At 45.3% G+C, this 24,445-nt stretch overlaps 1 protein-coding gene across 10 annotated transcripts in view; it reads left to right on the plus strand.

Moving 5' to 3' along the window:
* Window positions 1-24,445, plus strand: part of FRYL (FRY like transcription coactivator) — a 330,165-nt gene that overhangs the window by 267,640 nt on the left and 38,080 nt on the right. For all 10 annotated transcript variants that reach the window (XM_040418890.1, XM_040418883.1, XM_040418887.1 and 7 more), the window contains 14 exons: window positions 9,600-9,859; window positions 11,751-11,891; window positions 12,033-12,201; window positions 12,517-12,601; window positions 13,542-13,654; window positions 15,490-15,640; window positions 15,761-15,864; window positions 16,392-16,577; window positions 16,687-16,888; window positions 19,064-19,185; window positions 19,929-20,116; window positions 21,850-21,944; window positions 22,031-22,638; window positions 24,068-24,165. In XM_040418890.1, the coding sequence (XP_040274824.1) occupies window positions 9,600-9,859; window positions 11,751-11,891; window positions 12,033-12,201; window positions 12,517-12,601; window positions 13,542-13,654; window positions 15,490-15,640; window positions 15,761-15,864; window positions 16,392-16,577; window positions 16,687-16,888; window positions 19,064-19,185; window positions 19,929-20,116; window positions 21,850-21,944; window positions 22,031-22,638; window positions 24,068-24,165 (2,522 nt within the window). The remainder of the gene's footprint in view (window positions 1-9,599; window positions 9,860-11,750; window positions 11,892-12,032; window positions 12,202-12,516; window positions 12,602-13,541; window positions 13,655-15,489; window positions 15,641-15,760; window positions 15,865-16,391; window positions 16,578-16,686; window positions 16,889-19,063; window positions 19,186-19,928; window positions 20,117-21,849; window positions 21,945-22,030; window positions 22,639-24,067; window positions 24,166-24,445) is intronic.

Consider the following 24,445-nt stretch of genomic DNA (forward strand, 5'->3'; position numbering starts at 1 on the left):
GTCATCGACTCGGTGCAGATTCCCAAGAGAGGAGGAGACGGGGAACGTAGGCTAAAGAAAAAAGAGTTGAAATGGATTTTCACTTTACAAGCTTTACAACCCCAGGGATTGAAATAATCGAGTTTAACCACCTCCGGACCGCCTAACGCAGATTTGCGTTCCGGAGGTGGCAGCGCTGCGCACAATCACGCATATACGCGTCATCTCGCGAGACGCGAGATTTCCTGTGAACGCGCGCACACAGGCGCGCGCGCTCACAGGAACGGAAGGTAAGAGAGTTGATCTCCAGCCTGCCAGCGGCGATCGTTTGCTGGCAGGCTGGAGATGTGTTTTTTTAACCCCTAACAGGTATATTAGACGCTGTTTTGATAACAGCGTCTAATATACCTGCTACCTGGTCCTCTGGTGGTCCCCTTTGTTTGGATCGACCACCAGAGGACACAGGCAGCTCAGTAATATGTTGCACCAAGCACCACTACACTACACCCCCCCCTGTCACTTATTAACCCCTTATTCACCCTTGATCACCCCTGATCACCCCATATAGACTCCCTGATCACCCCCCTGTCATTGATCACCCCCCTGTCATTGATAACCCCCTGTAAGGCTGCATTCAGAGGTCCGTATGAATTTTACGGATCCACTGATAGATGGGTCGGATCCGCAAAACACATACGGACGTCTGAATGCAGCCTTACAGGGGAGTGATCAATGACGGAGGTGATCACCCCATATAGACTCCCTGATCACCCCCCTGTCATTGATTACCCCCCGTCATTGATCACACCCCTGTAAAGCTCCATTCAGATGTCCGCATGATTTTTACGGATCCACTGATAGATGGATCGGATCCGCAAAACGCATACGGACGTCTGAAAGGAGCCTTACAGGGGCGTGATCAATGACTGTGGTGATCACCCCATATAGACTCCCTGATCACCCCCCTGTCATTGATTACCCCCCTGTCATTGATCAACCCCCTGTAAAGCTCCATTCAGATGTCCGCATGATTTTTACGGATCCACTGATAGATGGATCGGATCCGCAAAACGCATACGGACGTCTGAATGGAGCCTTACAGGGGCGTGATCAATGACTGTGGTGATCACCCCATATAGACTCCCTGATCACCCCCCTGTCATTGATCAACCCCCTGTAAAGCTCCATTCAGATGTCCGCATGATTTTTACGGATCCACTGATAGATGGATCGGATCCGCAAAACACATACAGGCGTCTCCCTGGAGCCTTCCAGGGGGGGTGATCACCCCATATAGACTCCCTGATCACCCCCATGTCATTGATCACCCCCCTGTCAGGCTGCATTCAGATGTCCGTATGATTTTTACGGATCCACGGATACATGGATCGGATCCGCAAAACACATACGGACATCTGAATGGAGCCTTACAGGGGGGTGATCAATGACAGGGGGGTGATCACCCCATATAGACTCTCTGATCACCCCCCTGTCATTGATCACCCCCCCTGTCATTGATCACCCCCCTGTCATTGATCACCCCTCTGTAAGGCTCCATTCAGACATTTTTTTGGCCCAAGTTAGCGGAATTTTTATTTTTTTTTCTTACAAAGTCTCATATTCCACTAACTTGTGTCAAAAAATAAAATCTCACATGAACTCACCATACCCCTCACGGAATCCAAATGCATAAAATTTTTTAGACATTTATATTCCAGACTTCTTCTCACGCTTTAGGGCTCCTAGAATGCCAGGGCAGTATAAATACCCCACATGTGACCCCATTTCGGAAAGAAGACACCCCCAGGTATTCCGTGAGGGGCATATTGAGTCCATGAAAGATTGAAATTTTTGTCCCAAGTTAGCGGAAAGGGAGACTTTGTGAGAAAAAAATAAAAAATATCAATTTCCGCTAAGGCCTCTTTAACACTTGCGTTGTTGGGATCCGGCATGCACTTCCGTTGCCGGAGGTGCCTGCCGGATCCGGAAAAACGCAAGTGTACTGAAAGCATTTGAAGACGGAACCGTCTTCCAAATGCTTTCAGTGTTACTATGGCAACCAGGACTTTAATAGCGTCCTGGGTGCCATAGTAGGAGCGGGGAGCGGGGGAGCGGTATACTTACAGTCCGTGCGGCTCCCGGGGCGCTCCAGAATGACGTCAGAGCGCCCCATGCGCATGGATGACGTGATCCATGCGATCACGTGATCCATGCGCTTGGGGCGCCCTGACGTCACTCTGGAGCGCCCGGGGAGCCGCACGGACGGTAAGTACACTGCTCCCCCGCTCCCCGCTACACTTACCATGGCTGTCAGGACTTTAGCGTCCCGGCAGCCATGGTAACCACTCTGAAAAAGCTAAATGTCGGCTCCGGCAATGCGCCGAAACGACGTTTAGCTTAAGGCCGGATCCGGATCAATGCCTTTCAATGGGCATTAATTCCGGATCCGGCCTTGCGGCAAGTGTTCCGGATTTTTGGCCGGAGCAAAAAGCGCAGCATGCTGCGGTATTTTCTCCGGCCAACAAACGTTCCGTACCGGAACTGAAGACATCCTGATGCATCCTGAACGGATTACTCTCCATTCAGAATGCATTAGGATAATCCTGATCAGGATTCTTCCGGCATAGAGCCCCGACGACGGAACTCTATGCCGGAAGACAATAACGCAGGTGTGAAAGAGCCCTAACTTGTGCCAAAAAAAAAAAATAATTTATGAACTCGCCATGCCCCTCAATGAATACCTTGGGGTGTCTTCTTTCCAAAATGGGGTCACATGTGGGGTATTTATACTGCCCTGGCATTCTAGGGGCCCCAAAGCGTGAGAAGAAGTCTGGTATCCAAATGTCTAAAAATGCCCTCCTAAAAGGAATTTGGGCACCTTTGCGCATCTAGGCTACAAAAAAGTGTCACACATGTGGTATCTCCGTATTCAGGAGAAGTTGGGGAATGTGTTTTGGGGTGTCATTTTACATATACCCATGCTGGGTGAGATAAATATCTTGGTCAAATGCCAACTTTGTATAAAAAAATGGTAAAAGTTGTCTTTTGCCAAGATATTTCTCTCACCCAGCATGGGTATATGTAAAATGACACCCCAAAACACATTCCCCAACTTCTCCTGAGTACGGAGATACCAGATGTGTGACACTTTTTTGCAGCCTAGGGGGGCAAAGGGGCCCATATTCCAAAGAGCACCTTTCGGATTTCACTGGCCATTTTTTACAGAATTTGATTTCAAACTCCTTACCACACATTTGGGCCCCTAGAATGCCAGGGCAGTATAACTACCCCACAAGTGACCCCATTTTGGAAAGAAGACACCCCAAGGTATTCCGTGAGGGGCATGGCGAGTTCCTAGAATTTTTTATTTTTTGTCACAAGTTAGTGGAATATGAGACTTTGTAAGAAAAAAAAAAAATAAAATCATCATTTTCCGCTAACTTGTGACAAAAAATAAAAAGTTCTATGAACTCACTATGCCCATCAGCGAATACCTTAGGGTGTGTACTTTCCGAAATGGGGTCATTTGTGGGGTGTTTGTACTGTCTGGGCATTGTGGAACCTCAGGAAACATGACAGGTGCTCAGAAAGTCAGAGCTGCTGCAAAAAGCGGAAATTCACATTTTTGTACCATAGATTGTAAACGCTATAACTTTTACCCAAACCATTTTTTTTTTACCCAAACATTTTTTTTTATCAAAGACATGTAGAACAATAAATTTAGAGCAAAATTTATATATGGATCTCGTTTTTTTTGCAAAATTTTACAACTGAAAGTGAAAAATGTCATTTTTTTGCAAAAAAATCGTTAAATTTCGATTAATAACAAAAAAAGTAAAAATGTCAGCAGCAATGAAATACCACCAAATGAAAGCTCTATTAGTGAGAAGAAAAGGAGGTAAAATTCATTTGGGTGGTAAGTTGCATGACCGAGCAATAAATGGTGAAAGTAGTGTAGGTCAGAAGTGTAAAAAGTGGCCTGGTCTTTCTGGGTGTTTAAGCACTGGGGGCTGAGGTGGTTAATGCAAACAATGTAGATAGGTAGAATACTTTTACAGGATGATGTCCGATTCAGTATATCATGTTTACTGGGTATTTTAAGGTGTGTGTATCTATATATATATATATATATATATATATATATATATATATATATATATATATATATTTGTTACACACACCTTTATTCACTTTAATTTTTTAAGCATCTCACTTACATGATCACTTGCCCCATAATGTACATGGTTACTCATTGTTTTATATATATATCCATTTTGTATCTGAGTCTTGGTAATACTTGTGGATAATGATATTGTCATTGTCTCCTATATGGTTTCAGTGACCGATTATATTGGCGCTCTGCCTAATATTCTATTCTATGTTCAAACCACACAATGAGACTTATGGGATATATGATTGCTCTTTTTTGTGCATTAAATATAACATACAGCGGTGGTTTACAGAGCAGATCTATTGTTATCCTTCATATGTTTACAGTGCTCTAGGACCTTTTGCAGGTCATGTGATGGTCACGTGATTGATGACGCGCTTGGCATGTGACCGATAATAGCGGTGTCTATTGGTTCACATTCAGCGCTTCTGTAGAGATGGGTGCGGCTTTCTTGCTGGCTGTGGTGACGGCGCCCCGTCCATACATCGACGCAATGACATCACGGACATGCGCAATGGACCTATGGAGACGCCGACATGTATTGCCAATACGACGATGCAGGTGGAGTTTCTCTAATGAATACCAGGTACATATGATTGTGGTGCAACATTTCTATTGGTAGCAGTGATCATTTTAATTAATACACAGGTGGTACTAAAGAGTTGCTTGTGCTTATTGGTCTTATTTTGTCACATGGGGGGGCTTATTAAGATATTTATATGTTTGAATAACTTTGTACCAGTATACTTGAGAAAGGCTACTGCGTAGCTGAAACGTCGTATTGCTATGTGTGTGCACTCTTGGTCCCCAATAAAAGTTACACTGGATATGCTGCTGTGAAACCTTCTCTTATCTACCATTATACATGGGGCGGCGGTGGATTGGCGGTTCCATGACGGCTGATGCATTCCGGACAGGTCAGAAGGTCCATTTTGTGCTGCTCTACAACTACTTCTTATTACAACATAGCAGGCAGTTATCAGGAATAATTGAACTGTTCTTTCCGATAATTGCCTGCTCGTTACAGGAGGTACTTACATGCAGCAGTCACCTCCACTATCCACTTTGGAAACAAAGGATCACTGCTGCAGTCACTCATCCCTATAGAGAATCACAGATTCTGGGCAGCAGATCGCTGTTTAGACAGCACGATTTACTGCCCAGAAATGGTGACCGCAGTCCTTGATGGGTGGCACCGTTAGACTGTGCATTTATCAGGAACACTTCTTTCCTATAATTGTCACGATCATCGACCTATGTAAAAGGGCCTTTAGCTTGCACAGTATATTTCCCGTCATTGTAAATTTAGCGTGCTAAGGGCTGTATAGTAAATGTATTCTGCACTTCACAGTATAGAGAGCCTATTGGTAGGACACACCGAGGAAAGGTAGCATCAGTATGATACCCTAAGGCAGGGGTACTCAACTAGTTTTATTAAAGGTCCACATACCAGGGTCTGCAGTCAGGTGAAGGTCCGAGCTGAACGCCAACAGTAAAGATGCCATGCGATCATGTGATCCATGCGCGTGGGGCGCTCTGACGTTATAGTGGAGCGCCCCGGGTAAGTCCCAGAATTAGTAATGGCCACATTAGTGCCCCAGTAAGAATAATGCCCCCAGTAAGAATAATGTCCCCATTAGTGCCCCCAGTAAGAGTAATGCCCCCATTAGTGCCCCCCTTCTCTGCTTTTGCAAAAAAATAAAATAAAATTAGCATTCACCTGGCTGCGGTGAACATTCGCTGCTGACTGCAAGCTCAGGACCGGTGCTCCAACGTGATGACGTCTTGTAGGTCCTGTCTTGAGCTTCTAGTCAGCAGGGAGTGCTCTCCACAGCGTGAGCAAATGGAGGTGGAGGTACCGTAATTTTATTTATTTTTTTACTAGCACAAGTAGCGGTGGAGGTAACGGCTGTACTAATGGGCGTTCCATGATGGAAGCGCTCATTAGTAAGGGTACTTTCACACTTGCAGCAGGACGGATCCGACAGGCTGCTCACCCTGTCAGATCCATCTTGCCACTACTTTGCCGTGCCGCTGCTCTGTGCCCATCGACTATAATGGGGATGGGGGCAGAGCTACGGCGCAGCACGGTGAGAGGCCGCCAGACTAAAAGTACTACATGTCCGACTTTTCCGTCTGGCGGCCTCACGCCGTGCACTGCCATGCTGCACCGTAGCTCCACTCCCGCTATAGTCAATGGGGAGTGGCAGTCCGGCGAAATAGCGGCAGGACGGATCTGACAGGGTGAACAGCCTGTCGGATCCGTCCTGCCGCAAGTATGAAAGTACCCTAACAGTCCTTACAGGAAAATTCTGGCACCGGCAAGGGAACTAAAATACCAGCCTTGCTGGTGAACTACTGGCCGGCTGGCAACCCAAGCCACAGAACAGACATATGATAGTTTTGTTCCGCATCCAATTCCCATTATTGGGGGATTGGATGCGGCCCCTTAATTACAATGGGGCCCCAAGAGATGCAGACAGCACACAGTGTGCTGTCTGCATCTTTTTCCGCTCCATTGAAACTAAGGGGTCTGCATCCAATGCCCCAATAATGGGAATTGGATGCGGAACAAAACTATTATGGTTTGATGGGGCTTAATCACTTTATTTAATCAGGTTACCTAAAGAAGATGGCCCAGGGGAGATGGGAACATGACACTGGAGTCAGTGACGTGTTCCCGCCTCTCTGTAGCCCTCTCCACGCACCCCTTACTTTCCAAATGTGACATTTATTTCATTGGTGGCAGTGGTGATGTCCCTCCCCTCTCCAGCAGCACGTAAGTGTCCTTTGGAGCTTGAAGCTCCCTTATGTGCTGCCGCTGCTGCAGAGGAGGAGGGACCTGTGAGCGCACTGAGGGAGAAAGCGCTGGTGCCTGCATGTGGAGGGAGCCGTCTCTCACTGCGCCCCTGGGAAGGAGGAAGTGCGCCGGTAAGCTCCGCCTCTTGCACGTACCAGAGTGTGCAGGAGGAGGAGTGCTATATGTGGAGGGAGCCGGCCTGTCTCACTGCGCTCTGGGACAGGAGGAAGTGCGCCGGTAAGCTCCGCCTCTTGCACATATCAGAGTGTGCAGGAGGAGGAGCGCTATATGTGGAGGGAGCCGGCCTGTCTCACTGCGCTCTGGGACAGGAGGAAGTGCGCCGGTAAGCTCCGCCTCTTGCACGTATCAGAGTGTGCAGGAGGAGGAGCGCTATATGTGGAGGGAGCCGGCCTGTCTCACTGCGCTCTGGGACAGGAGGAAGTGCGCCGGTAAGCTCCTCCTCCTGCACGGCACAGTGTGCAGGAGATAGTGATGGGAAGTTCGGATCTTTTAGGTGAATCGGTTCATTTGAATCAGCTCATTCGGATCAGAATCGGATCTTCGGTTCACTTGGCGAGTCAGACTGCTGAGCTGACTCGCAAGTGAACTGAAGACTCTAGGTGCCGGTGCGCATGCGCAGCTGCTGACTCAGTCAGTGACACTGCAGTGAGTCGGCTCTTCAGCTCTCTGAAGTTGAACTCGTCTCTGATTAGTATTGAGTGAGTCAGGAAGAGTGATTTTTTTATAGTAAAGGGAAGCTGAGGCTGACGTTGGACAGGCGGACAGGAGGAAGCTGTCACTGTGGTGTGCAATGTGAATTGTTGTCTGTTGTGCATTGTTCCCCACAGTGACAACAGTCTGACACTGACAGTAGTACAACGAATCAAGTGATGTGAAATGTGAATGCACAGGGAAAACTATGTGCTGAACTGTGTCATCTGTCCCTTCTCTTATCTCTCTGCTCCTGTCCCTTAATCTTATCACTGCTGCAACATGAGCCGACAGCCTCAGTGTAACCTGTTCTACAGTCTGACTCTCGGCTCTTCTAACTCAATGAATCGAATGAGTCACTGACTGAGTCGGATCTTTAGGTTCTTGTGACTCATTCTCCATTCATTTAGACTCCCTGACCCTGCACTACTCCGAGGACTCGCGTCAGAGCTGCTACTGTGCTGTGCTGGCCTCGCCCCCTCAGCTCTGGTCGGTGATTGGTTGGTGGGCGGGGAGGGGTGGGGCTGGCAGAAGCCAGCTTCCACTCTAGGATCATATTACTGACTCCTCCCAGTCCCGCCCTCAGGCTCCTGCTGCCAGCGTGAGCTGAGCGTCTCTGTCAGCATTGCTGTGTGCTGTGACTGAGCTGAGCCGGTTCAAACGGATCCGATCACTCTGAACTGAATCGATTGGAGGAGCGCTCTGAAGGATGGCCGGGGTCCGGACAACTGGCGGCCGCGGTCCGTATTTGGACCGCGGTCCGCCAGTTGAGTACCCCTGCCCTAAGGGCTCGTTCACACGACCGTATGTCTTTTTCAGTGTTTTGCGGGCCGCTTTTCCGTTTTTTGTTTTTTTTTCAGTAGTGTTTCCGGTTTTCAATAGATGGTTCCGCAAAAACGGAACGGATACGGAAGAAATACGGAGTACATTCCGTATGTATTCCATTTTTCTTTTGCGGACCCATTGACTTGAATGGAGCCACGGAACGTGATTTGTGGGCAATAATAGGACATGTTCTATCTTTCAACGGAACTGAAATACGGAAACGGAATGCATATGGAGTACATTCAGTTTTTGTTTTTTTTCGTATACGGAAAGCAAAAAAACGGCCCGTATACGGAACGCAAAAAACGTTTGTGTGAACGAGCCCTAATAGAGTGGCTACAACTGACCCCAGGGTACCTGGCAGGTCACATAATCATTTTAGAATTACTCCTTGAGGTCTTCTGATATTCCCTATGACGCAAACTGCCGTCTGGTAACATTTCCACTTCACACCTGTAAATTTATCACCCGGACTTCTTTAAAGAGGTTTTCCCATGAGCAATGTAAAATAAAAATAAAAATCAGACATCATATAGTACATGACAGTAAAAAAATCAGACATCATATAGCACCTAACAATCTCTTTCTAATAAAGCTAGAACCAGCCCTGTACCTCACATAGATCCAGGGCAATACTGATTCATTGCTGCAATTGCACTGCTAGCTTTATTTCAAGCTTGCAGCTCAGGGGACATGTCCTTTCTGCTGCAGCTGGTGGGAGTTGAAGAACGGAACAGCTCATGTATGTCAGCCTCAGTGCGCTGGACAGAGAATTTAGAAAAAGTCAGGTGTTGCTTTGAAAAATGTATACTTTTTTATTTTGTGGGACAACCCCTATGAAGAGTAACTACACTTTATCAAACCGTTTGCTATGTCTTAGCGACATTTCCATCTTCAGCAGGGAGGAGAGACAGAGCTCAGCTGGGCGCATCTTACTCCTTGTTTTAGCGATCAAGGTGGGTCTCAGCACTAGGACCCCCACCAATCAAAACCTTTTATGTGTCGCTATGACGGATCAGAAGTTTTGCTAAAGTGTAGTTAAGTAATGTATATTTAATATGACTACAATGTACTTGGTATATTTAGCATTTTTTCTAAATTTTTTCCCCCCAGAAATCAGTCAGCGCATACAGACTGCGCACCCTGCTGGCCGTCAGGTGATGTTGCACTATTTACTTCCCTGGATGAACAACATAGAACTGGTAGATTTGAAGCCTTTGCCCACAGTCCGCAGACACGAGGATGAAGTAGAGGAGTCACTAAGAGACCGAGATGTGATGGTCAACAGCAGGCGCTGGCTGAGAGGAGAGGGATGGGGTTCACCTCAAGCCACAGCCATGGTCTTGAACAACTTACTGTACATGACCGCTAAGGTAATACATGTCTGTTTACAGCAGGGCGTAGTGGATTGTCATTTCTGATGGCATCTGGAAACCATTGTAGTCTTTTAGACCTTTATTATTTTTCTGGCCTTTCTTTTAGTCTTCAAACGGAATTTCAAAAATTGCTAAAACTTTAGGATCAGGGCAGATAGGGGGAGAGGGCACTGAGTGCCCAGTCTTCACAAAGGTTTCCAGCAAGTTACACAATCTGTGCTGTATGCTGCATTTGATTGTGAAGGATTGACCAACATATGACAGATGAATATGACAGATATAATATTTCCAAACTATATATCTGTGAAAGTTGCCAAATGTAAAGGAGATCTTCCATAGGAAATGCGTACAGCAACCACTAGAAATGGCCAAGTTTGGATATCAGAATTTCATATCCTTTTTTTTTAAAGCAAGACCAGAGTTTCAATCTTTAAAGGGGTTGTCCGGGTTCAGAGCTGAATCAGCATGAATGAGTGACGCATCAGAGCGCTTCCCCTTTCCCTCTGCTGTATCGCACAGGGCAAGGTCCAGTGACGTACCGGATCTCTGTACAGGAATACTAGGCGGAGACTTCCGCCTAGCAGTGAGCCCGGTGATGTCACCGGCACAAATGGCCGGTCTTAAGCGCAGCACTATAGACCGCCCATTAGTGATGTCACCATGATCACTGCTAGGCGGAAGTCTCTGTCTAGCAGTGTAAAAATGTAAACAAAACAGCCCTTGTCCTGCGCAATATATCGCAGGGCAAGGCGGGGCATCGGAGCGTGAAATTCTCTGATGCTCCACTTATACGGGCTGAATGGGTGAACAAGGAGTCATTTCTGTGTTCAGCTCTGAATCTGGACAACCCCTTTAAAACCCCACGATGCTGTAGATCTTCTAAACACCTTTCTGGAAATGCCCCTATTGAAATCGGATGTTTTGCCAGGAGGGAGAAATAAAATTTATAAGGGTGGGGCTACACGGTGTCTTTAGTCATGTCAGAGATTGTATTGTAGCAAGTATTTGCAACTAATGGAAGTGAATGGGTCTTATTGTGACCCACAAGCTTTCGCGATCACCAGTGATGGTCAGTTCGCAGTGTTCGCCAACGAACACATGCGGGCTTCCATCTTGACTCACCCACCCGGCGATGCACAGGTAAGGTAAGCCCTTACCTGTGCCGTGAGCCGGTCTGAAATCAAATGCAGTCACCGGGAGCAGGCAGTTCCGAGAACAGCCGCTGGGGGCCTTCCTCGGGCTGTTCTCAGAACTGCCTGCTCCCGGTGACCGCATTTGATTTCAGACCGGCACAGGTAAGGGCTTACCTGTGCATCGCCGGACGGGTGAGTCAAGATGGAAGTCCGCATGTGTTCGTTGGCGAACACTGCGAACTGACCATCACTGGCGATCACCACCCAACAGTCACAAGAAATCCTATCCTGTGGGATTCCTTGCAGCTGTCAAGTGGCGGTCTTGGCAATTTGCAGGTCATTTACTTACATTAGTTGCTATGTAGGCAGCACTACACTGCAATCTTTGGCCATTTGACACGTCATGAGCAAAGTTGCCATGTAATATGTAAATGGCTTACCAGGAGTCTTCAGTACTGGAGGGTCTTTGACATTCTGGAGCGCTGCTTTTACATTCTGGACATGCGCAGTGAAGTTAGGTGTGCTGTCCACAAAGTACACAGGTAACTGCTGTCCAAGCCGGCTGTGGTTTCGATATTGACATATTGTGGGTATTAAAAAGACAAATGTTTTCATTTTAACACTAAATGGTCTTTTATGTGTTTCTTGGTCTCCCATTACAACACTTAACAAAAATATGGGAAGCTTCTAAGTTCAGAGAATGGATATTTGCGTGTTCTGAGCACAGCTTTCACTTAAATGTGATTTACTTCCAGTATGGCGATGAGGTGGCTTGGTCAGAAATTGAAAACGTGTGGACCACCCTTGCAGATGGCTGGCCGAAGAATCTGAAAATTATTTTGCACTTTCTTATAAGCATTTGCGGAGTTAACAGCGAACCCAGCCTCCTGCCTTATGTGAGTATTTAACGTGACTGAATCTCCTTTTCCTACCCAACCCTTTAAGGACTGCAGATCCCCTTTTTATGACAGCCGCCTGCCCCTCAGGTTTGGAGACCATACATTTTAACCTTGTGCCCTTACTTTCTTGGTATTCAGGTGAAGAAGGTGATTGTGTATCTGGGCAGAGATAAGACCATGCAGCTCTTAGAGGAACTGGTCAATGAGCTGCAGCTTACCGACCCAGTGAGTTCTGGAGTGACACACATGGACAATCCACCATATTACCGGATCACTTCAAGCTATAAAATACCCTCAGTCACCTCAGGTAAAGAGGAATATTGCATCCCCAATACTGTAATAGTCATTTTTGAAGATAGGTCTTTGTATATACAATAAAAACTTTTCATTACCTTTAGTGACTTACATAAATGGCTTGCACACAGTAACTTCTCTGAGCACTATTTCTTATTTAGGTCCAAAATTTCAATTTATTATGATAGGGGTCAGAGTCCCCTTTTTTTTTAACACGCAGAGCTCCAAATCCTCTTCCCAGTGGCTACCGCCAGTGGTGCACTCCTGTGCAGATGATTAATTCATCTTTATCTAGGGTTCTTCTTAATTGTATGTATTGTTTTGGCAGGAACCACATCCAGCAGCAATACAATGGTAGCTCCTACTGAGAGCAGTCATGAGAACAAGCATACAAGGGACGGCATTGAGGAAAAGTAAGTATACTGGTAGTGGCCACCGCGCAGCCAAATTTGGAGAACATTAACACATTGATTTGGAATAGACTTGAGGTTTTGCAGTTATATAGCAGCTTATACAGCAGGTGTAGAGCTGGGACATTAGCCAGATTTGTGGTAAAACCGTATGTCTGCAGTGCTTATGATGGTATTGGCAGGCTACATGTGAAGTTGTCATGGTCCCACCCATATTGGTATAGTCTGACCTGTAGAAATATGTATAATTAAAGGACAGCTTTTTAGTAAGCTTTTATGTATAGTAATATTTCTTTCAGGGTCACACAGTGGAAGGTGCCTTCTTCTTCCAGCTTCATCCACTATATAGTCTTCAGTGTTTCCACCCTAAACAGCTGCTCGATGTGGGTGCTGGGTGTAGGATCACCTCCGATCTGATATTGATGACCTACCTAGGGATAGGTGATCAGTATCTAAGTCCCAGAAAACGACTTTATCTTTGTCATTAGTTTCTCATCAAGAAAGTGCAGCAGTAGAGGGGGTAGGACCATAAAGCTAGAAAGATTAAAGACACATTTCAATCCTCTAGTGCAGTCCTTAAAATGGAAAAGAGAAGCCATTATAGAAACGAGATTATGTTTGGACAAGACGTCACATGGAAAATCCTCTCACAGATGACAGATAGTAATACAGCATGGGAATTACACAATTCTTGGGATTGGCATTAATATGTGTTCGGTGGAAAAGAAGATCAAGAATCCTATACAGGCTTATGGTATAATCCATTTAGAAAAGCTGTAAATGGCTGATGTTACCATGGAATGTGCATTACCTGTTGTGGAGGGACAGGCTGTTAGTTACATACTCTTATATTTTAGCTCATGGCTGTACTATAATCTCCTTTTTCTGATTTAGAAATTGCAAGCGTGCCATATATATGAAATCTCCCCTTGCTTTTTTATAGCTATGCCCATCTTGATATCTACAGTGGTCTGAATAGCAACCTAAACCGCCAGCACCATAGACTGGAGTCCCGATACAGCAGCAGTTCTGGAGGGTCTTACGAGGAGGAAAAAAGTAATCATGTTCATGTTTTTTTTGTTTTATACCTTGTTGTGCAGCATTTAAAAGGGGGTATTTCCACCATTTCCACAGCATATGCCAAAAATGTCCAATAGATGTGGGTCTTACTTCTGGTACCTACACCTTTCTTGACAACAGGCCTTGTCTCATGGGTGCTGTGAATACAGAGGCATGCGCAGCCACCCTCCATTCATTACTATGGGAGCGCCGAAAATAGCCAAGCGGTACGCCCTCTGGGACTTTGCAGGCTTCATTCTTGGCATAGATGTGACCCGCACCTATCAGACATTGGGGGCATATCCTAGCGATATGCCTCCAATGTCTGAGATGGGATTAACCCTTTAACTCTGCGAATTGGTGACAGTCTGACTGTAGGAGCCCTGTGCCTCTTTAGGAGGCATTTCATTCCTTGTCATAAATGTAATGCCTCCTCCGGCAGTCCATGGACCAGACTGAAATTGACACCATCTACGCACATAGCTGGTGTAGATTTCAGTCATCATGTACTCCAGTTACTGGTACGATTATAAATGTGCCACAGCCGATGGACCTGCCATCTGCACCAAGCCCCGCCCTTGCCATTTCCTCTTTTCAGAAACTGGCGAGGGTGGCATAAAAGTGCCAGTTGCCTCTAGATTTAATCTCAGTGGTATTTTAAAAGTTTTTTCAAATCAGACTTTGTGACTCTTAATGCCAAAAAATCAGGTGTAATTAAATGGTAAATCTCCCCCCATTGAGTGAAATTTCCCTGTAATATTTGCAATGTTCAGCTGCAGCCATTTTCTAATCTGATACATGCATCCTGTACTATTACTGAGTTTTTGCTTCCCTAAGGGACCATTCACAGGGCGGATTTTGATGCTGTCAAAATCCCTTGCATATACCGCCAAAGAAACCACCGCGATTTCTGCTGCTGCTGTTCAGTTTGGAGACCACGTACCAACTGGTGGCTTGGCGCCATTGAATGGAGCTAAATCGCAAGCAGATACCCGCCATGGCTCGAAGAGACTGTCCGTACACTGTATCAAGAAGGGACATGTCCTTTCCTAGCGCGGTCGTCACTCTAAACCTGTGCCCCACAAATTGCAGCACTGAAGTCAGTGGGAGGCAGACACCACATGCCCGCTGCCGGAATTTTAGTGCAGTGTTTGCAGATATACTAATGAAAGTGTGCCCGAATGTTGGCTCAAATTGAGTCAGACTTCTGGTGCACACTCCGTGCACCTCATTTATTAGCAGTGTCCTTTGCTTTTAGACAATCTCTGCTCGATAAAAGCACACCTTCAAAATAAGCTGAATACAAAGTGTCTCACGATCATCTGTGCAGCACCACAACAGGGGAAATGAAGCATTGCCCAGTTCTTCTTCAGATCAATGGGTTGTCTGTGTAATGGATGACAGGCGGAGTCCTAGAGGTCGCCATCCACTCGGCCCAAGTGACTTATTTAGTTATTTATTTTACTTGCGTATATAGTGCTGACATGTTCCATAGCGCTTTACAGACATCATCACCCCCTTATTAACTCCGAATTGTCAAACATTTTAGTTTCCCACTTTTTGCTTTGCACTCTACAGGTGGCTGTGGCTTTGTGAGTAAGGGGGCATGACCTAAGATGTGGCACCATGCACAATTCTGGTGCAAAGTAAGCCAGTAGGTGGTATAAATTTAGATGGTCTGCTGATGCACCACATGTATCATCCAGCAGCCCCTCTGCGATATAGACTGTCTAGTTAAAGTGTAACCTGTTTAGATCTCATTCTTTCTTCTCTAATGTACTGGACCTTGTTAAGCTTATCCTGACTATTGACGTCGCCTGGTTGTGTTGCAGATGACTCTATGCCGCTGTTCTCTAACTGGCGCTTAAAAGTGATGGAACACAACCGAGCAGAGCCTCTGCCCTTCCCACCCACAGGAGGTTGCTGGTCACCCCTTGTGGATTATTTGCCAGAGACTACATCCCCTGGCACATCACTGCACAGGTACTAGTCACATGCCTAACCGTTCTAGATTCTGCATTCTTATCCTTAGTTCCATGTCTTTTTTACGTCCCTATGGTTAAGGTCATTTTTTGTGTTTTAACTAGTTAATGTATTTTGTAGGTGCAACATAGCAGTGATCCTCCTGACAGATCTGATCATTGATCATAGTGTGAAGGTGGAGTGGGGAGGCTACCTGCATCTTTTACTGCATGCCATCTTTATAGGTAACTGCTTGCTTTTTACCAGTTTAGAATTGTGTTCTTTACACTGACTGTGCTGGTTTACTATTGCACTGAAGCGATGTTTTATTTTCTTATGTGTGGTTCATTTCAGTCCGATTCATAAAGAGCTGTTCTGGTTACAGGATTATGCAGTTGAATTCTGTATATTAATACGGGGTAGCTTTTCCCATCTCAGAACCGACCCAGGATGCGGTGGGCAGACATGCTGGGAACTACGGAAACAGCTGAGCGGGCTGTGCCACGCGGTTTCTCTAACTCCCATTCACTTGTATGGGAGCCGAGTAAACGGTGTAGCACAGCCTGTTCAGCTGTATCGGTAGTTCCAACTACCTCTGGCGTTTGCTTCCAGGCGGGACAAGGTCAGAAGTGGGGCATTTTAGAGTTAGCGGCGGGTTGATAGGCCATAAATATCTGCGGAGGAATAATTATCTAGCTAGATGTGTACTTCGTGGAGAGAAACGTGGAATTATTGCTGCTAGTTTCTTATGTGTTGGTCATTTTATTTTTAGGCTTTGACCACTACCACCCTGAAGTGTATGAGCATTGTAAGCGCCTGCTTCTACATCTATTGATTGTTGTGGGATCTAATAGCAGTGTGCAGACTGTGGCGTCCATTCTCCTCAGGAATAGGGAATGTAATGAACCTCGGGTACTGACTGTAAAAAGCAATGCACATCTAGAGTTCTCCTTCACAGGTAAGACGCTGTCCTTTTCACCGCACCAGGATGAAATTACTGGACACGAACTTACAGTAATTAGACCTGTTTGTACGTGAGGTATCATTTTTTTTGTTTGCCTTTTCAGGTATGAATGACTTTATTCCTGAATACCAGCCTTCCCCCATGACGGACTCAGGGCTCAGCTCCAGTTCTACCTCTTCTAGCATTAGCTTAGGGAATACAAGCACTGCTGTCTCTCACTTGCATACAAGCATCCTCAATGAGACTGATCTCTCTGTGGAGCAGGACGAGAAGGTCAAAACACTCATAGAGTTCATTACATCAAGGTAGGCTTCTTCTCGATTTGTATACTAATATGTCTGTTTTATAGCAGGTTAGAACTTCATTTCTCATGTTTTGTAAAGGTCGCCGTTTATAGGATGAAAACAATGTCATGTACCGGTTGTACCCGATTATCAATATCAACCAAGAGAATGCAAAACATTAAAGCATTTCAATTGAAATTATTTAAAGGGTGTCTGACAACAGTTTTGACCCTGCAAAACTGCTGACAGAGCTGGTCAGGGGTTGGGGCGAGGTAGGTAATCATACCTTTATTGTAGCTTGTATTATCAGCAGGTCCAAGCCAATGAAGTTTTTATTTCAATGGGTGTCACGCCTGTGAGTGCTTAGGATGCGGTCTCTCACCGGGACGTGCTTTCTGCCCCCTGAGTGACAGCTGTAGCATCCAACCAGGAGACCACTACAGCTGCCACTCGGAGCAAAGGGTACGACTGTAAAGCAGCACTTGTGGCAAGTTAAATGTTGTTATTTTCTGGAAGCTGCCTAAAATAGAAATATTGCTGATATATATATATATATATATATGTGTTATGGTTGTTCTTTTGACTCCTACTCAGAATATTCATGTAATGTGTCGCTCATTACCTCTGCTGCCCGAATGCTCTTGTACATGGACGCCACAGTGATTCCTGCTAATGTGTTGACTAGCCATTAAGAATCAGAGCATTAGTGGCATCTTTTTTTCCCCTGCTATGGATGCTTTAGGTGGACATTTTGAAAGGGAATCAAAATAACACCAGGGGGCGCCATAACAAGTATGAAACAGCAATATCTAGACACATGAGCACATTTTTAAGTGGCTGCAATTAAAAACTTGTCCTGTTTTCTGTGATCTAACAGAGGAATGTAATGTTTAGTCATGAGACAAACCGGCAGTTTTTCACAAATTATCTTTGCCACATTCTGGTTCTCTCAGCAACAGAATTTAGCTTATCTTAAAATGTCTGTCCAGCTAGAGGAAAAATGTTCAACCCGTTAACTTAGATAGAGATGTGCTGTTCAGGCCACTGCTAATAGGGATGAAGGTGTTGAGAAAAGAAGTAGGAGTCATCTTCTTCCAAACAGAACATCTGAACCCATGGATGTTTCCCCGTTCATGAGAAGTGTGATCTTGAGAGTTTTGGTAGCGTCAACCATTTTACAGCTTATATTAGGTATAATATAACTAGGAAAGTTTTGTGCAACTTGTCTTTTATCAGTCATTAGTTCTGGCCCAGGGTTCTTCACAGCTGCATTTATAATTCTGCAGACCGTTCAAAAGCTATCACTCAGCTTTGCTTTCTTGTTTAGTTAAAGTGGAATTCCTGCCTTAGACCTGTTTGGCATATCCACAGGATATGTCATAAATGTCTGGTGGGGCCTGCATCTGTCAGATATTTATTGTATGCGCTGTGGACATGCCATACATGTAAAAGATGCAAATACTCCCTTAAATTGACCATAGGCATAACATAACTGTCACTGGAACAGCTTGGTCAGCTTTCTTGTAAGACCAGTACAAGATGGCTAGTGCCATTTACACAATCTCTCAGCTTCTCACCTTAAATGGGTTTTCTCAATAGAATAGGTGGGACATGTCAGATAGCTCAGGGAGCTATCATTGGGACCCCCTCAATCACGAGAATTGGGGTCACTTGTCCCCCCTTTCAGTGGTGTGATGGTCAAGCAGGCTTATAGCTGCTCCATTTAACTCTATGGGACATAGCAGAGTCCTATACTTGGCCTTTCTTTGGCAGTTCCATGGACTATGAATGGAGTGGCAGCATGCATGACGGCCACTGTATTCGGACAGTGGACACGGGACCCCTGTTCTTGTTACGTCCCAGCAATCGGACACCTGTGAGATCTATCCTGTGGGTACGTGAAACATTGCAGTCCTGTTACAACTGCTTTAAATGGGTTTGCATACTGTAAATGCGGCAGAACCGAAAGACTTCGGAACACATCTGGGTGGGTATTGAGCAGAAGAGCCCGCAGCCAGTCTGAGAGCAGCGGAGACCACTGCGGAACCACTCTTCTCACAGCAGCAGGTTTGTTTAAAAGGCAGGAAAACCCCATTAAAGAAAAGCAGTATTGTTTACAAGCATACTAAGAAATATATTTGTAACTGTATTATTTACAAGGGCTTTTTATAATTTTTTTCCTTATTTGCATTTTAGAAAAAGAGGACCTCTGTGGAACCATGAAGATGTTTCTGCGAAAAATCCTTCAATTAAAAGTGCTGAGCAACTTACCGTATTTCTAAAGCATGTGGTCACTGTCTTCAAGCACTGCAGATCAGGTATGTGTAATCTGGGGGTAATTTCTTCAGTAGTTCCAGGCTTTTCAAAGGTTTTTTTCTTTTTCTTTTTTGTAAACTAAGAAAAACTTTTTCAGTAAATTTCTTCATGCTCCATCCACCTAAACAAGCCTTCATGCAGATACAAATAGCTAAGGAATTGCAAAATTAAATGCTAAATTTCTGATTTCAGTTTTAATTTAAAAAAAGCAAAAAAAAAAAACAGAAGACAAAATTGTTGAATTTGAAGTTCTGGTGAGATGTTGGACAGGTTTACACGTTCAGATATTTTTAATACAGGCAGGCCAAAGGCAGGCCTCTTCAAACAGACTGTTTCCAACACCCCCGATCAGATGTTTGAGAAGGTACCGGCACTCACAGTTGCCCCACGGCCTTCTCACAACTTTTTCTAGGGCAGTGATGACATGTTCATTGGTCACGTGGCTTAGGCGGAGCTCAGGTCCTTTGAAGTGAATGGGGCTGAGCTGCGATACAAAGCACAGCCGCTATACAATGTACGACGCTGTGCTTGGTGAGCTGGGAGAAGTCCGAGCGCCAGTGCCTTCTCAAACACCCGAGGATAGATTATCACTGGTAAAATCTCAGAAAACCCTATGCTAAGTAATTGAGTTATAAGTAATTTTAGACCTTTGTCAATGATGAGACAGGTATACAGATGAGATGTAATACTACGTGCAGATATTATATAGATGGGGTGTAATATTACCTGTACTGTTCCCTTCCAGGGTTCCAACTGGAGCAGCATCTGAGTGAGGTAGCACTGCAGACAGCGCTGTCTTGCTCCTCTCGCCATTATGCTGGACGGTCATTCCAGATTTTCCGTGCCCTCAAGCAGCCTCTTTCTGCACAAACCCTTTCAGATGTCCTTTCAAGATTAGTAGAGACCGTGGGGGATGCAGGGGAGGAGGCTCAGGTAACTTTTTTTCTTTTTGTGACAGACATGGTTTTCTGTATACTATGGTTTTCTGTTTAGAGGGTTTTCCTTTCTTAAGTATATTACAGTATACTGGGCTCCATAGGAACTTTCGCTGTGGTAGCCTTGGAGTCGTTAGAAGGCTCAAGGCTGCTACAACAAACGAACGGCTCTCCCAATCTTAGCCTCTCAGATGCTGTGGTCACAATTGACCATGGCATCTGAGGAGTTAAATGTCTGCGATTGGTATTGCCGATCACAGTCCTTAGCTCCAGGTGTTTAAAACGCAGAAACCTGGCAGCTGTGGTACCCATTCCCCTCCTGAGCGGGTGTCATGTTTAAACACGCATTTTCCATTGCGCGTGTACATATAGACACTTTAATATGTTATGCTTAAAAGATCATTATCTTTTGGAATACTCCATTGGACAGTTACTAAAGTTTATGTCCACCATTGTACAATTTACATAAAGAATACATCTAAGCAACATGCTTTGTAACTTTGTAAATTACTTATCTTGAACTGATCATGAGTTACAGCCTATATTATACCCTAGAGCTGAACTCACAATCTTGTTGGTTGCCACTGGAAACAGACAACAAACTTGTTGTCAGACACAGGCCTAGCAGCTGACTTGACTGGGGCAAAGATAGCACTTAGCAGAATGTAAGTCACCAGCATAAGCTTTGTGCAGACATTTAGGCTACATGCACGCGGTCTGCAAAAAAACAACGGATGACATCCATATGCCATCCGTTTTTTTTTTTGTTTGTTTTTTGCGGATCCATTGTAACAATGTCTAAAACAGACAAGAATAGGACATGTTCTGTTTTTTTTTTTGCAGGGCTACGGAACGGACATACTGATGCGGACAGCACACTGTGTGCTGTCTGCATTTTTTGCGGACCCATTGAAATGAATGGGTCCGCATCCTATCCACAAAAAAAAAAACGGAACGGACACGGAAACCAACAACGTTCGTGTGCATGTAGCCTTAACAAGAGAAAGTCTCTGCCGAGTTCTTAATGCAGCTGTGGCTTATAATGCAGGCTGTTACTCAGGACCATTACTACTGTACATATTATATTTACTAAACGAGCGATCAGCAAACCCCAGCACTTCAGCAACTACAACTCCCAGCATGCACACTTACCGTAATAGGCTGTTCTTGTAACTTGCATTGAAGTGTAAGGAGGATTCTGGGAGTTGTAGTTTCAGTACAGCTGGAGTACCGGTGATTGCTGATCCCTTTACTAAACAGTTTCATGTCACTTTATCCTTAAAGTACAGTGTAAGCAGAATGGTGTATGAAGGTTGGACATACCTTTTAGGGGTGAATCCATACACATTGGATTTGCTGAGGATTTTACCTGTGGATTTGCACAGGTGTGATCTGCAGCGCAATACAGCACAAGGCAAGTGAATGGGATTTAGCAAAACTCATCCACATGCTTATCCGTACAGATAATAACTGGAGATTTTCAAATCCACAGCAAGCTTGTTCTTGTGCAGAAATGCTGTGGACATAATGGATTTCACCACTTTCACTGTAGCGAGTGTGAAAAATGCTGTGAATCCCCAGCAGAATCCCCCATGTATCATATGCAGATTTGCAGCAAGTTCCACAGAAAAAAAAATTCCTTCCCTTCTATACTTACACAAAAAAGTGAATTCTATCAGCTGAAGAAATCGAGATCAGATATAACCTTGTTTAATTATATTTTTTTCCCAGGGTTTTGTCATCGAGCTTCTCCTTACACTGGAGTCGGCCATAGACACGCTGTCAGAAACCATGAAGCATTATGACCTCCTGTCAGCCCTCGCTCAGTAAGTGATCACTTTATGGGGATTTATTTGAAATCCTATTTGTTCTCTTTGATTTACTCCTACATCATTTCTTTATTGTGTTTTAGAACGTCTCACCATGAACCCATGATGGGAAACAAGAATGCTTTGAACCGGAAGAGCACTGGTCAGCTGAATCTAAGCACAAGTCCTCTGAGCAGCGGGAACTTTATGGGTTATTGCAACAATGCTAGAAGCAACTCTTTGCGGCTAAGCTTAATGGCTGACCGTAGAGGAGACAGGCGTCGAAGCAACACACTGGATATAATGGATGGCAGGATAAATCATGGAGGCAGCTTAGCAAGAACTAGAAGCCTTTCCTCTCTCAGAGAGGGCGGAATGCATGATCTGCAGCCCACTACTGACCCAACCAATCTAATGGCCACCATTTTCTGGATAGCAGCGTCCTTGCTGGAATCAGACTATGAGTATGAGTACTTACTTGCTTTGAAGCTACTCAACAAGCTGCTTACTCAGATGCCTCTGGATAAATCAGAGAGTCGAGAGAAGATTGAAAAGGTGCAGGACAAACTTAAATGGAATAACTTTCCTGGTCTTCAGCAGCTCTTCTTGAAGGGTTTTACCTCTGTGTCCACCCAGGAAATGACTGTTCACCTTCTCAGCAAACTCATCACTGTCTCCAAACATACACTGGTGGACCCTGCCCTGCTAGCCGGTAAGGGACTCTGAAATCGACGACTTAGGATATTACAAGTATGGAGAGATAAGTGAATAGAAATAGTAAATTGTGTTTCTTGTCTGTCCTATGTGGACATTTATGGCATATTGATAGGATATGCCATAAATGTGTTATAGATGCAAGTCCTATCTCTGAGACCTGCTCCTATCTCAAGAAAGGGGTCCTGCCCGTGAATGGAGGGGACGACTTGTGTGGTCTCCTCTCCATTCACTGCTGTGGGACTTCTGTTTTATCACTGCTATGGGCTTGGCTATTTCCAGAAGTCCCACAGCAGAGAAAGAAGAAAGCTGCCATTCACGGCAGTACCCTGTTCTTGAGATAGATGTGGGTCTCAGAGGTGGGACCCACACCTATCAGACATTTATGGCATAGCCTATTGATATACTTTAATGGAGTTGTCCCATCTTGCTGACCTCAAGTGGCCAGGCCTGCAGAAACTGTTGAGCAGGCCAGGACTCCACTGTTTCTGTTGCTCCTATTTCAGTGAATGGGGGGTACGCAAATAGCAGAGCACAGCAAGCTAGGCTGCTTCTGTAACTTGGGAGCTTGTTCTGCTATGCTGTTTATGTAGCTCCCATTCACTGCAATCCGCGTTAAGGAAATGGCAGAGCACTGGCCCGCTCGGCAGTTTCCGTAAGTCTACCCACCTGAGGCCCGTGCTTGGTCCCATCTTGTGAAAACGGCCATATGGGACAGCCCCTTTGAATGTCCAGTTGAGACATCCCCTTTCATCTTGTGCAGTGCTCTCTTGCAGTTTTAAAGCAAAAGGTATCTGTAAGAGTTTCTGTATTTTTAAGGTCAGGAACAGCAAAATTGAAAGGGGTTGTCTGGGTTCAGAGCTGAACCCGGACATACCCTTATTTTCACCCAGGCAGCCTCCCTGAGGCTAGCATCGGAGCATCTCATGCACCGATGCGCTCCCTTGCCCTGTGATAAATCGCGCAGGGCAAGGGCTCTTTTGTTTATCATAACACACTGTCGGGCGACTTCACCGGCTCTGATGGGCGGGCTTTAGCGCTGCCCTAACCGTTTTACTGGCTAGGGAAGCGCTAAATCCCGCCCATCAGTGCCGGTAACGTCACCGGGCTTCCTGGCAGCCCCATGGAGAGCCCTGGTACGTCACTGGATCTCCAAAAAATGCCTTTGCCCTGCGCGATTTAGCGCAGGGCAAAGGAGAGCATCGGAGCATAAACTGCTCTGCTGCTCAAGTCAGGGGGGCTGCCAGGGTGAAAATGGAGGTATGTCCGGGTTCAGCTCGGAACCTGGACAAACCCTTGAATGCAAAAAAATAAATAAAAATTCCAATATTAATCAGCTGAGAAAGTCAATACATATGCAAACACAAGACAAAATGTAATCCTGGAAGCTTTCAGTGGTGTCTGATGAAAATGTGTTTTACTTACAGGGTTTCCTCTAAATATCTTGTGCTTATTGCCTCATTTAATTCAACACTTTGACAACCCCACACCGTTCTGTAAAGAAACTGCAGACCGGATAGCCAAGGTACGTGTTTAGTTAGAAGAAAAAAATGATCAGTAGAGCCATTTAAAGAATAGATGTGTTTTTAAGAAACATTTGCTAAGTCATAGTGACATGTCAAAAAATGTGGTCGGTGGGTGTCCCGGTGCTGAGACCCCCCACTGAAAACATGGAGGCAGAAGCGGAAGGCTGTCTCTCCTAGCTAGCTGTTCACTTATAGACTTTATGTTTAGCCCATTTTCAGCTAGCAGGAGAGATAGCATCCAGATGAGAACTTCTGCCTCCTGCTTTTTGGCAGTTGATG

This window comes from Bufo bufo, chromosome 2 (genome assembly GCF_905171765.1).
Source record: "Bufo bufo chromosome 2, aBufBuf1.1, whole genome shotgun sequence".
NCBI lineage: Eukaryota > Metazoa > Chordata > Amphibia > Anura > Bufonidae > Bufo > Bufo bufo.